Below are 14082 nucleotides of genomic sequence, written 5' to 3'. Positions count from 1 at the left end.
AGTTGGCTATTAGTTCAAGTATTGGGCTACACTCTTTGATGGTTCCTCCCTTTTATCTTTGGAAACTGTAAATCTCATTCATCATTCGGAATTTCTAAGGTATAATTCTATTTTTAAGCTTATTTGATAATTACCACATATATGGCAAATAAAGTTTCCCTGTATTTTAATAATTTCCAATATGTGGAACTCAAATCCATATATTTCATGACGTATATGCGTTTTTTGTTGAAAGACCATGTCATAAAACATATAGCAAACATGCAGAAAAGGAGCAGAAGGGAAGACCTCAGGTCTGTATAGTAGAAAGCTGCACAGACATGTCATCACAGGCCCTAAAGAGAGAAAATGAGCAAATTTTATTTTCATAAAGAAGAAATGTCACTTCAACATTTCCTAAATGAGAATTGGACGTTGCATAGACCATAAACAGACATTAAGATAGATTAGAGATTGTTGCACATATAGATGTATGTATAACAAAATTGATGCATACTGTAAATCTCAGAATTCTAATAAATTAGTTCATTCATTGATCAATTTCATCATAATTCTAAAATTTTATATTTTTTTATACAATACCCTTTCCGAATTAATTTTCACTTTCTCATTGTAAATATTTACATATCATTAATTTGCAAGTTGAATTGCAAATACATATTTTATGAAAGTTTAAATTTGTTAGTAGAATGTTGAGTTAGTTTCATTTTACTCAAACAATTAAATCAGTTGAATATGTATTTATATAAAACTCATTTCAACATACATTATTTTAATTTAAATTAAATACATTTATATCAATGGGGTAGTACTTTAATTAGTATTTTTTTTATGAAGAGATCTTTGAGGTTTTTATTCATTAATATTGATTATAATCTTATTATTTTTATAGTGAATATTAAGTGATGTGTACTCACGTTGTGCATTCCTGGAGCATTAATATATGTAAAAATTGAGGGATTATGATTGGAGACAATACATAACGTGGGGAATCAAAAGATTATACATGGCAGCAAAAATGATTAAATTAATTAAAAAGAAAAATAATAGCAATAGTGAAGAGGATCATACGTGTACACAACCTCCTTTCTTCTCTCCACATGCTTAATCTAGCCGTTGGCAATTCAATGCATCAAACTCCTATTTATTTAACTTTTCTTTTGCCTTCCATGTGCAAATTTTCTTTATTATTATTAATTATACCATTATTATTATTATTATTATTATTATTCTGGTTATTATTAATATTCTCATCAGACAATAATATAATTAGCACATAACTCAAATCAAAGCAACACAACCATTTTTTAAATCATTTTTGAAACATATACATTGAACATTGATCATGCAAACCCTGAGTGTTTAAGTAATAGTTAATACTATTAATCACACCAATTAATCGTGATCGAAATAATTACCATCGGAGTTATAAAACTACGGTTGGTTAATCACTTTTGGCAGTTGATATTATACCCAAGATTCTAGTCTTTCTTATCTTGTTAATTAGATTGAGATTTTTAGTGCTATGTGGGCTTGAAGATTATGTGGTTATGGAGTTCACTTTATGCTATTTGCATTATTGATAATTAATATAATTTTAAATTAAGCAAATGAGTGAAATATAAAATCTAATTAATAGAATTTAGTTTGAATTTAATTATTATTTAATTAACTGAAACTTGAGTTTGACTCTTTTTTCAAAACTTGAAACTGAATTAAAATAGAGCGAAAACGCTGACTCGATTTTTTAAAACGTGATATCTAAAGAGAAAGTCGGGTCGAATTTATTCTACTACCATATTAAAAATTTAAGTTAATAAACTAAGATGGGTGTTAAGTGAATCAGAATACAACTATAATAAAATTCAGTTTGAACCAATATCAAATTAATTAGAACTAATGGGTTCGGTTGATTGAATTTAAAACTCTATAAATTATTTATTTTTCTTTTTGTTAGGTTACTATGCTGCCAAGAATTTAGTACTTTAGTACTAGATTGAGATTTTTGGGACATTGTGATATAGAAAGTTAACTGTATTGGGTATTAGATTATTTTGTTCATTGTATCTGACATAGATACATCATACATTGAAGTGTCCTCCTAATGAAGTGTTAATTGGAGTTTATAACTCCTAATTTATTATTACCCCTGAAAAAATGACCACACATACCTTTCTTAACAAGAAACATTACAACTTGTGAACTAAAAACTAATACGAGTCTTTCCTATTTTAATACATACCTCCTTAATTAAGTAGGGACTCTCATTTGAAAACAATCTACATTTCCCTCTTTTGTATCACATTGATGCATATTATGCAAATTGGAGAATACTAAATCTAAACCTCTTCTATTTATTAAATGTTATAAATTTAAAAATTATAGCTAAAAATGTTTTAATATATATTTTACCAGTTTGAAATTGCTCATTTTTATTATTCTTCTTATTTTTTTAGAATTTAATTTTGGAAAAACATACAGTAAAGTAGTAAATAGTAAATATAAAATAGAATGTTTTTAAATAATACTTAACCGGCCTTTTAATTATTAAAAAAGGTTAAAAATGGAACATAAAAGATTATATTTAATTATGTAATGTAAAAGAATTATTATTTTAATAGATTTCAGCACATAGAACATGCTAGGTCTTCTAAGGGATAAAAGAAGAAGAAAACAAAGAGAGAGTAGCAGTGTGTTTGTTAATTGATTGAGAAATAAACACAGTTTGAGGCACTAAAATAATAAATTGGTGGGATTTTGATGGGGACTAATGGACACTGTGTTAGTGTGTTGTGTTTTTTTGTTGTGAAGTGGGAGAAGTATAGTTTTATGGTTACTGCTATAACTAATTATTGGATTACCAAATTACTTTACAATTCATTTGAACCACTTCTTATTTTGCTTTTCAGAACCATGTTCACAAACATTGAACACATTATGGGCACCTGAGCACTCAGTCACCCTTTTTGGGTACATTAATCTCTTCTCCATTTATAAGTTTCCATAGTTCAAATTGAAAGTGGAGTATGATCCATTCAACACATCCATCCATTTCAATTTGTTTCTTTATGTGTGTATATATATTATAATTATTTATTTAGTTATATATTCTTGGTTGGGTTTGAGTATTCTTTATAAAGATTGAATTGTCGAAGTTAAGTAAAGAAATTTAAATCCGAAATGAAGTCCAACCCAAATCGAATTCAGGAGATGAAAATGTATGGCCATTAGTAGATGTGAGAGATGTTGACTTGTTCCATGTTTCGGCTTGAGGAGGTTCCTCCTCCTGATGCTGAGATTCTTATCTCAAATGATGTAAGAACCACAAAGGTCTTTTTGATATTAATAAAAACCTTTTCTTCTGAAAAAAAATATAAATTATGCTTTAAATACAAGAAGTCAAGTGGACTGATTGGAAAGAACTAATTCGAGTAAGCAAGTAAAGCTTTAATAGTCATTTCGTAATACAAGTTGTAATTAAAACTTTCATTAAAAGATTAGAAAATTAGCTATAAAAAAAAAAAAACAAGAGTAAAAATTTAAATAGAATGAGTATGTAATAGGATAAATCTATTTTCTTATAATAGTGTTTGATGATGGAAGACGTAAATAATTTTGTTGGGTTCCTTTAAATTAGTTTTACTTAATTTTAATAAACACTACAAAAGTGTTAAATCATAATTTATATTTCACTATTTAATATATATATATATATATGTATAATTAGTCTTTTGTAATTTATAAAATTAAATAAAATTAGAAATTTTTTATATTTCATCGTTTACTTGATGAGATTGATTTTACAGCTATAGAATTTTATTTAAAATTCAATTATCAAAATTGTTATTAATAAATTTAAACATAAATTACTAATTCAGTGTACCAAAGTATAAAAAAAATAATATACAACTTTGTTGTATTAAAAAAATTAAAACACAAGATCAAATTTTTATATCTTTTCCTTTTTCTTTCTGTGGGCAAGAAAAACAAAAGACTCCGAAGAGGCCCTTTGGTTTGTTGCAGCGCCAGTCCATGTATTAGGAATGTAAAGCATAAAAAGATCAGTGTAAATATATGGTCCATGGGCCCTTGGCCCATCAAAGTGAATAACCAACGACAACAAAACTATACAACTGTAAACCGCTCGAACGACATGAATCTCAGACGCGTGCGAAAACCAAAACAAGAATATTGCAACAAAAAACGAAACTGTTTTGTCAGTTTTCTTTTCGCGCTCCATCGGTTACATTTCCGATTTCTTCTTTCCACTAATTTTTTTTTTCTTTTTCTCTCCTTCACCTTCAAGATTTAAAGTACTGTTTAAATTTCTGTTCCTGTTATATGGTACCTCAAAATTCACTTTCTTCATTCATCTCTTTATACCTCAGAGTTTCTAATATTTCATTATGGGAATTTTCAGTAATTTACTAGGAATTATAGGATTTGGAATTGGAATTTCAATTGGTCTTTTAGTTGGTTTCTTTTTATTCATTTATTTCGAACCTCAATATGTTAAGGTAATCACATTCTATCTTAAACCATTCTGTTAATACGATATGTATGTTACAGCGGCCTACCAACTGAGTTAACCCCTGATTGATATTTTTCCATTTTAAATGTTTTACAACATTTGATGAAGCAACTGGTGATTATGAATTTCTTTTTCTTTTCTTACATTGGTAAACAATCTGAGGACTAAATTTGCAGGAACCAATAATCAGGAAGCTTCATGAATTGGACACTAACTCTATGCTTGATGTTTTGCCAGAGATTCCTATGTGGGTGAAGCATCCTGATTATGACCGAGTGAGTTCCATTCTATATATGTGTTTTTTTTGGTGGGTCTACACTTGTAAGTGATCTTTTAGTGTATATGTATAACTCTGCAGATTGACTGGTTAAATAAGTTTATATCCGATTTGTGGCCGTATCTTGACAAGGTAATGATCAAGAACTCCAAGAATTCTCTCAATCCTGTTTCTTTTTCGATTATTTGCTTATCATTTTGATTTGGGTTGTAGGCCGTATGCAGTCTAATAAGCAGCACAGCTAATCCAATTTTTGCAGAGTATACCGACAAGTTTTTTATGAAGTCTATAGATTTTAAAAGCTTGAGTCTTGGTACTCTTCCTCCTATAATTCATGGTACGTGTGATTGATACATAAGTTTTTTATTTAGGTTTTAATTTGGTTCTTTAATGAAGTTCATTGTATTAAATTTATGAAGATAATGAGTTTAGAAGGAACTGATATTGCAACATTATGTATTATTCAGGTATCAAAGTGCATGAAACTAATGAAAAAGAACTACTAATTGAGCCTGCAATCAAATGGGCTGGAAATTCTGACATTACTCTGGTGTTCAAATTCTTATCTTTACCAATCATAGTACAGGTTGAAGTAGTCTGCACACGATATCCCAACCAAAATATATGACAATTTCATTGTCAGTAATTGCTATAGGGTTTATGATGCAGATTAAATAAATGTCTTTATGTTGTTCCTCAGCTGTTGGATGTTCAAGTTTCTGCAGCACCAAGGATAACCTTAAGACCTCTTGTGCCTACTTTCCCTTGCTTTGCCAGTGTAGTAGTTTCCTTGCTAGAAAAGGTAAGGGTGGAGCAAAACATATGCTGCGATAATAAATTTTATGAAATTATGTTCACCTTTTTTTTCTTTTGAGTTTGAATGAAGTGAATATCTATATCTAACTGCAGCCACATATAGACTTCGGATTGAAACTGCTTGGAGCTGATGTTATGGCAATTCCTGGCCTGTATCAATTTGTTCAGGTACACTCACAAATACAGTTTCAATTTGAAATTTCAGTTGTTGCAAAAAAGATTGCAGCACCAACTTAGACTTTGGTTAGGTAATGATGGTTATTGTATTGTAATATTTTAATGTCAAGTAGTTGGTTAACCTTCCGAGAGGTGCATGGCAAAAACACCTAATATGATCATAAAACAAACTGCCAATTTGTTAACTATATCTGATAATTTTAGCATTAACAATATATACTCTTCTGTCACATGTAAAATAAATGTTGCTTATTGAGTTCCAATCTTTATGCACATTTTTCTGTTCCTTTTTCTTCTTGGTTCAATTTCACTATTCCTTGTAATAATAAAGGTAACAATAGTTTTATGATGTTGGCATCATAAATTGTCAGCCTAAGTGAGATGTCTGGATGTACATTTGATCTTATATTTTCTTCAATTATATATATATATGTCATGCTACTTAACAGAAGTAAACTTACTTTTCTAGATATCTAAAGATTTGAAGTGGCTAGTATCTGTCAGTCTTCAATTCTTAATTAAAAGCATTCTAAAATGAATTATGACTTTGTCTGAACTCCTATTCTTTTGTAGTTTGAATAGATCATAAATAAAAGTGCATTTAACACTACATTTTTTCATTTGATGTTTCATAAGGGGTTACTTGCGAGATAATGGCAACTGATAAAAGAGCATAAATACTGTCACATAATTGATGAGGGACTAGTGATAACCAAGAACTCGTTACCAAATAGCCGATCAAGGTTATGTGTTGTATGATGATTGACCACAAGAATTTAAATAGAATAAGTAGAGATGAGACTATTTTGTTCAATTATCAGCAAAGGTATATATCTCTTGAAAGAAAGAAATCAGCAACGATGTATAGAGACAGATACCAGCTCTTTGAAGTTGATTGTGTGTGAATTTCATAAATATAGAAGTGATTGTCATAGTTTGAGCATTTAGTCTTGTCATGGAATTATTTAAAAATAAATGAATTCAGCTGATAATCAAGTATCATTGAGATCCTAATTAGAGTAAGCTCAGATTAGACATAATCAGAAATGAAGACTGAGAATGGCATGTCCTTGTATTAGTGTCTGTATACGTTATATTCTGATGTAATGATATATCTTTTCATGGAAACCAGGAATTAATTGCAAAACAAATTGCTAGTCTCTATCTCTGGCCACAAGCACTTGACATACCGATTCTTGATGGTTCAGTGTAAGTATTTATGTTAACTAACGATGGATGACATAAATCTAGTTGTCCTTGTCCTTGTCCACAAGAAACACTGGTGTCGTAAAACATAGAGATGGAATATTTGGATAGAATATTATAAATGGTTACTCAGGAAAATAAATTGCTGACTAGGAAGAACAATGCTAGCTGGTTCCCATTTAATTAACTTGAACTGTCTGTAGCAGATAGCAGAATTTTTCAATAACATATCTTCCTTTTTGCCTTCAACAAACAGAGGGGCTATTAAGAAGCCTGTGGGCATATTGCATGTGAAGATCGTACGAGCACTTAAACTCTTGAAGATGGATTTGCTGGGAACTTCTGATCCTTTTGTTAAACTCAGCCTGTCTGGAGAAAGGCTTCCAGCAAAGAAAACTTCTATTAAGATGAAGAACCTTAACCCCGAGTGGAATGAGCACTTCAAGCTTATTGTCAAGGATCCTGACTCTCAAGTTCTTCAATTGCATGTTTATGACTGGGAAAAGGTACTCATTAATTCCTTAGTTACATGTTTATGATTTGTAAGACGATTAGGAACTTCATTTAGATCAAACTTTAAATGGCTGTTGTCACAGGTTGGAACTCATGATAAGTTGGGGATGCAAGTAGTTCCATTGAGATTACTTAGTCCTTGTGAAACTAAAAGATTGACACTTGACTTGGTCAAGAACACAAATCGCAACGATCCTCATAACAAAAAACATAGAGGCAAGCTTGTTGTGGAGATGACATTTAATCCTTTCAAAGAAGATAATAATAGATTTAGCGGTCCTTTAGATAGTTACGAGAGGAAAGGAAGTAGCATTGGAAGAATTCCTGAAGACATTTCATTATATAGAGGTGGTTTGCTTTTAGTTACAGTTCAAAGAGCCGAGGATGTTGAGGGAAGGCATCACAATAACCCTTATGCATTGGTTATCTTCAGGGGAGAACAAAAGAAAACTAAGGTAATATCTTCACTGAAGAGACTTGATCATGAAAACAGAAAATTGAGATACAACAGTTCTAACCCTTTTATTTTTTCCGGCTTGACTGAGGTCTAACTCGCAAGCTAATAGTCCTGCAGAAGATTGTATAATTTCAGTTTTTCTGTTCTTGACTTAAAATTTACCCTTGTGATTCTTCTATAGCTGATCAAGAAAACTCGAGACCCGAGTTGGAATGAAGAATTCCAGTTTGTACTAGGAGAAGCTCCATTGCAGGAAAAGATCCATATTGAAGTGATGAGTAGGAGGACAGGATTCAGCTTCCGACCCAAGGTTGTACTTTCTTTCTTCCATTTTATTCTTTGGTCTAATATATATATATTTGTTTTAATCTTAAACATAATCTAATAGTAATTATTTCTGTAATGATCATTGTTAATTGTTGAAGGAAATGTTGGGGTATGTGGATATTAATCTTGTGGATGTGGTGTACAATGGGCGCATCAATGAGAAGTATCATCTCATCAATTCCAAAAATGGAATAATAATTGTTGATATTAGATGGAAGGCTCTATGAGAAGTTGCCATGATGTAACATAATATAGCTCGGAAATTACTTTGAAGCACATTGTATATAAATGTCTGTAAACATGAATATTCTATTTCCAATCCTAAACATGATATACATATTGCTTATTTAATGCTGATTATGCACTAATTTAGGTTTGATTAGCTTTTCTTATTTTTGAATGATTTATGCTCTTAAAAGTTTATTTCGAACAATTTCCAATTCATATATAAATACATAAGTTATTTATTTAATTTTTTAAAAATTATTAATCAACCCGTTCATGTCTAAACACAAAATGCAAATGTTAAATATTAATCATTTTTAGTACTAAAATCGAAAAAAACTTCTTAACGATTTTATGACATAATTAAAACTCTAGCATTCATTTCTAAAAATAAAATAAAATTTATTGTATATAAATACTAATATTAAATAAATTTTACATCATTCTATCACGATCCTATTTGCAAGTTTTCATTTAGCATAATTTAATTATAATTAAAAATATCAATTGTCTTAATTTAATATGAACATTAATTTTATTTAAATTATTAATAGAATTAGTTATTTATCCGCGCGTTGCACGGTTATTGTAATTATTTTGATTATAAATAATAAAATAATTAAATTTGTAAATAAAATTTAATAGAATTCTTAATAGTTTATAATTTTTAATATTAAAATCATAATAAATAAATATTTTTAATAATATAAATGCAATAATATAAAAATTATTTTAAAAGTATTTATTAGTTAATTTTTAATATTATTAATAATATAAAATATAATTTATATTACTATTTTTAAGATATATATATATATATATATATATATATATATATATATATATTAGTATTTTCTGTCATGTGCTTTACATATGTAAATTATTATTATAAAAATTATAAAATAAAAATACTTGATAAATTAGTATATAATATAATATTCACTAAGTACAGTTAACTAAACTTATGAGTATTTTTTTTTTTTACGTATATTAGGAATTCATATGTTAGAAAGTTAATAATTAACTATACTTTAAAAAGATTTATTTAAAATCATAAGATATTTAACATTTTTGTTTGCTTTCATCAATGATTCATTATCAATACTAAATTTTACATTTTATTTTATCAAATTAAGTTTTTTATTAAAATTATTATTTGTCAAAAATAATTTATTTTAATTGAATGATTATTTTTATTTATTCTCTTAAAGTAATTTAATTATATTATTTTATTAATTATTCAACAAAAAATATTGAAATAAAATCTAAATATTAATAAAGAAAAAATAGGAAAAGAGTTCAATACTTTAATTTTAATAATTTATCTAATTTTAATTTATCATACATATAAAAGTATGAAATGAAAAAAAATTAAATTTATTAAAATATATTAAAATTAAGAATTTTACTAGAGTATTATTATGGTAATTTACCATTATATTTTTAATTATAGAAAATTAATTATTAATATTATTTTAAATAATTTATTAGTTATATACTTTCTTCTATTAAATTTAGATTGTCAATGAGTTTATATATAATTTTTAATTATTTATATAATTCAAAATTATGTAGATGAATCTCATAATTGTAGAGTACTACTAAATAAATTCTAGAAATAGATAATAAATAAAAATAAGATATTTGATTGATTAATAACTAAGTATTATATATAACTGACAAATATAATATTTAATTATGTTAGTATATTATTAAAATCAAAATAAAATTAATTTTTATAGATTTATATGATATGATATACCTATAGTAGATTAGAATGACACTAAAATTAATTATTAATTTTATCTTATTCTAATTCTATATATAATTATTTTAGTTTTCTAATCACATTAGAATTAGTTAGTTTTTAATTTAAATCAATTTTAATCCTATCATAATTCCTAATCCTATAAAAAATTGATGAATTACTATATCAAATAGTATATATACACCTACAATGGAGTTCAAAAAACTCAATATAAACTTTTGCAAAAATTGAAAACAAAAAATCACAACTTGATCATCAACCGCTTAAACCCTAAAAAGCAAAGGAGGATATTGCCTCTATTGCAAATTTTCAGTTCCTGCTCAAATTCCAAAACTTTCAACGAGTTAACTAAGCTACCATTATATATCTTTCCTTTGTACTTTTCTTTTGTTTGTTTACTTTGTGATCAGTCGTACTTAATACTTGCTGTGTACAAATTATTTCGTTGCTCAGATATTAGTTACAGTGCCACTATATATTCTGCCCATCATTGCATTGCTTTTACAAATTATTTCCTTCTAATTATTTTATATTTTTCATAATTTACTCTATATATATATATATTATAAGAAGACGAAAATATAATAATCAATTTGAATTCCTGCGAGTTACTAACTCTTACCCTATCAGAAATCATGGCAGACCAGGCAATTCAAGCTTGCTCGGAGATAGAGCCCGACAGATTTAGTACTCTTCCTGATGAACTTATTCACCACATTCTTTCGTTCCTTAATATAGATGACATTCTCAGAGCGACCTGCTTGTCGAAAAGATGGAGAGATCTATGCCTTTTGAACTCATCCATAACTATTGATTCATCGTTGATAAGGCAATCTGGTATCGACCCCTCTGATATAACAAAATCTCTGTACTTGTTCTTGTTTCGCCGAGGTTATGTAAAGATTACAAGTCTTTGTATGGTTTGGAGTTCTTTCTACCTCAGCTATCGAGCTGTGATATATTTGCTCTACTCATTCGCATGTGAAGTTGAAGAAATCAAGCTTAGATTAATGGAAAACACTGATATTTATTCCTTGCCAAGGGAACTCTATAGATGTCAATCTTTGCGGTCTTTGAGTTTGGATCTTGGGTATGGATCGGTTAAATTCCCTTCTACGTTCACATTCACTAATCTTGAGCACTTGCATCTGAAAGACATGAAAATCCACGATGGTTTTGGAGAATGGATTTCGACCTGTCGCACTATCAAGAAACTATATCTTGAAGAAACTTATGGGATGGAGAACATCAACATCGAGAGTTCGTCCTTGGAACTTTTCGAACTCATAAATGATTCTAACTCTAGACTCGTCAATATCAGTGTTTCAGGTGACAGAATTGAGTCATTATCTGTGCAGTGGAATTTCAACTCTTCTACAGGCAAATTGTTGAGATTTCGCACTCCCAATCTTAAGTACTTCAGATGGAGTGGAAATTTTGTATCTCAAATTACAATGCAAAATTTGTTGCATTTAGAATCTGCAGTGTTGTCTCTTATTCCTGCTAAGGAATACACCTCTCCTATTTCGTGCAACCTACTTGGCAGTGTGGAAAGTACTAAAACTCTACACATTGATGGCGAAACTATAATGGTGAGCAAGAGAATTATGTATATTTGCATCTGATAGACTCACACAATACAAATTACTAATGTATTGGTTGATGGAATTTGGTTACAGTTAATGTTCTATTTTCTCCCTTTGGTGTAGAAAAGATATACATGTATAGTAAAGATATATACTTATTGCCAGATCAGGTGTGTCTTTTATCTTTAATCTCTATTCCTATTTTTGTCAGGATCTATATGAGCATGGTTGCTTGACAAGGCCATCCTATGATGTACAAAACTTATTCATACATGTCAATGAAGATGAGGATTTAAATGTAACATTCTTTCCTCCAGCAATTGTATCTCTTCTTACTGGAGTGCATAACTTGAAAACTTTATGCATCCAAGGGGAAAACTCTGACGTAAGTTTAAATATCTTACCACTGTGCATGCACTTGAAGTGAATTTTTTATTAAGTTCGGCCAATGTTTATTTTTCTTTTATTATTACGAATGAGAAAAAGATAACTCAAACTCGAAACTTTAATTAAGTTGAGATATACAATAACTGTCGGAATAAGTTTGTAGGTGCATTTTGACTAATATTGTTAATATCTCGTGTTATTTCAGAATAAGAGAAGTTTACTACCTTTTGAAGGATGCGGGCTTGATACGAGGTATTGGGAAAGCCAAAACTTGCCATGTTTTGATGAATTGGAGAAAGTAAAGTTGGCCGTTTTCAATGGAGGAAACGAATTGGAGCTTGGAAAATATTTGCTAAAGCATGCTAAATATCTCAAGGAGATGATCATCTTTCACTTTGCTTCTTTACCATCTCATGTTAACGAGAGGTTAAACCAATTCAAATTGGCCTCTGATCAGATGGCATCTATAGTTGTTTTCAAGACAAAATAAAAGTAGCCTTTGTAATAATTATTAGGTCCAAGGCTATCCTTCAGGTGTTACAAACTATATATGCTATTCTTTTGAGCATTTTCTCTGACATATCAGAACAAATGCTACTTTGCAGAAGCCACTTGCTTCTCTTGATATTTAAAGAACTGAAGTGGGTATTAGCTATCTGTCTTCATTGCTTAAACTCTTTTTTCTTTTGCAAGAGATCATAAAGAAACCCACATTTCAATATACATTTTGTCTCTTGACATGGCAGAACATTGCTTGACTCATCTCGCAAAGGGAACAAATGTTGCTAGATAATGGCATGGAATATTTGCGAAAATAAATTAATTCAGCTGCTGAAGTTTAAGTTCATATTAGTCTGCATTTGGTTCAAATCTTATTTTAATGATTTTTTTTTTCTTTGATATGCTATATAATAAATCTAGAATTTGTTTCAACTGAAATGAAAGTTTGTTTAAATATGAAATCAATTTTGTATTTTAAATTTTCTAAGAATACCTTTCATATGTATATACTATAGTATTTTCAATCTTATTTCCTTTGAGTTTGCAAAAATATGAATATTTTAAAATATAATACACATAAAGATTCAATATCTAACTCTCCCACTCTCCAAAAACAATTAAGTGGAGAAGCATGACACTCTATTCCCAAAATTGCTTTCCTCAAAATCAACATACTACTAGTTATTATTTTCAATTTTTTTAATATAACACTTCATTACTTGAAATTTTTTACCTACACAAAGAAATACAAGAAATAAGATTTTTTTAAAAATATTCTAAAATTAACAAAAAATATTATTTATACTGTGTCAAAAAATACTATTTTTTTAAATTTTTTTCTTTCAAATTTACGACGTGGTTATTTTACAGTTGTTCTTTTGTTTTACCAAAAAACAACTAAAGAAAAAAAAACCAAAAATATATTATTTGATATTTTAACACAGTAAAAATAAAAAATAAAAAAATATAGATATTTTATAATTTTCTCAAGAAATAAAATACAATAAGTATATAAGTTCAAGTCCAAAGTACAACCTAGTTAAAGATAACTACCCAATTAAAAAAAGTTCATTCTAAAATATTTTAGAAAATTAGGACAACTCTAACACCAAGGAGAGAAAGAGCCACCTCCATTGACAACTAAACTCATGAGTAAAACTTCAATTAAATTACAATGATTCAAGTGAGAAGAGGTTGTCTTAGAAATGGGGAAGAGGAAAGCCTTAAACAATGGTACAAGCATTGTTTTATATTCTACCACTCAAAAACTATGTCTATAATGTCTATTGAAGGTCTTGAAAAAGATAAATT

The 14082-nt window shown here is 28.5% G+C and overlaps 2 protein-coding genes across 3 annotated transcripts; both read left to right on the top strand.

Moving 5' to 3' along the window:
• The first annotated feature begins 4166 nt into the window (after positions 1-4166).
• Positions 4167-8683, top strand: LOC8284516 (synaptotagmin-3). Of its 2 annotated transcripts, XM_015719344.2 has the most exons (12): positions 4167-4517; positions 4708-4806; positions 4890-4940; positions 5022-5145; positions 5276-5394; positions 5509-5610; positions 5718-5792; positions 6934-7010; positions 7264-7513; positions 7604-7975; positions 8159-8287; positions 8403-8683. In XM_015719344.2, exons 1-12 carry the CDS (start codon positions 4407-4409, stop codon positions 8529-8531), a joined length of 1638 nt encoding a protein of 545 aa, XP_015574830.2. In that variant the 5' UTR covers positions 4167-4406; the 3' UTR covers positions 8532-8683. The 2 variants fall into 2 exon arrangements, with proteins under 2 accessions (XP_015574830.2, XP_015574831.2); XM_015719345.3 differs by having other exon boundaries at positions 4169-4806; positions 5068-5145.
• Positions 8684-10932: 2249 nt separating this feature from the next.
• LOC8284517 (putative F-box/FBD/LRR-repeat protein At4g03220) lies at positions 10933-12760 on the top strand. The gene is made up of 3 exons (XM_048380355.1): positions 10933-11889; positions 12095-12268; positions 12476-12760. Exons 1-3 carry the CDS (start codon positions 10933-10935, stop codon positions 12758-12760), a joined length of 1416 nt encoding a protein of 471 aa, XP_048236312.1.
• Positions 12761-14082: the final 1322 nt, after the last annotated feature.

This window comes from Ricinus communis, chromosome 10 (assembly GCF_019578655.1).
Source record: "Ricinus communis isolate WT05 ecotype wild-type chromosome 10, ASM1957865v1, whole genome shotgun sequence".
Classification (NCBI taxonomy): Eukaryota; Viridiplantae; Streptophyta; class Magnoliopsida; order Malpighiales; family Euphorbiaceae; genus Ricinus; species Ricinus communis.
This window is presented reverse-complemented; position numbering and strand designations above follow the sequence as displayed.

Excerpts from the sequence above, each read along its gene's own strand:
- LOC8284517 (XM_048380355.1), top strand. The coding sequence starts at position 10,933 with ATGGCAGACCAGGCAATTCAAGCTTGCTCGGAGATAGAGCCCGACAGA. Across the intron at positions 11,890-12,094 it reads TTGATGGCGAAACTATAATG|GATCTATATGAGCATGGTTG; the intron begins GTGAGCAAGAGA and ends TATTTTTGTCAG. Across the intron at positions 12,269-12,475 it reads TCCAAGGGGAAAACTCTGAC|AATAAGAGAAGTTTACTACC; the intron begins GTAAGTTTAAAT and ends GTGTTATTTCAG.
- LOC8284516 (XM_015719344.2), top strand. The coding sequence starts at position 4,407 with ATGGGAATTTTCAGTAATTTACTAGGAATTATAGGATTTGGAATTGGA. Across the intron at positions 4,518-4,707 it reads TCGAACCTCAATATGTTAAG|GAACCAATAATCAGGAAGCT; the intron begins GTAATCACATTC and ends CTAAATTTGCAG. Across the intron at positions 5,395-5,508 it reads CTTTACCAATCATAGTACAG|CTGTTGGATGTTCAAGTTTC; the intron begins GTTGAAGTAGTC and ends GTTGTTCCTCAG.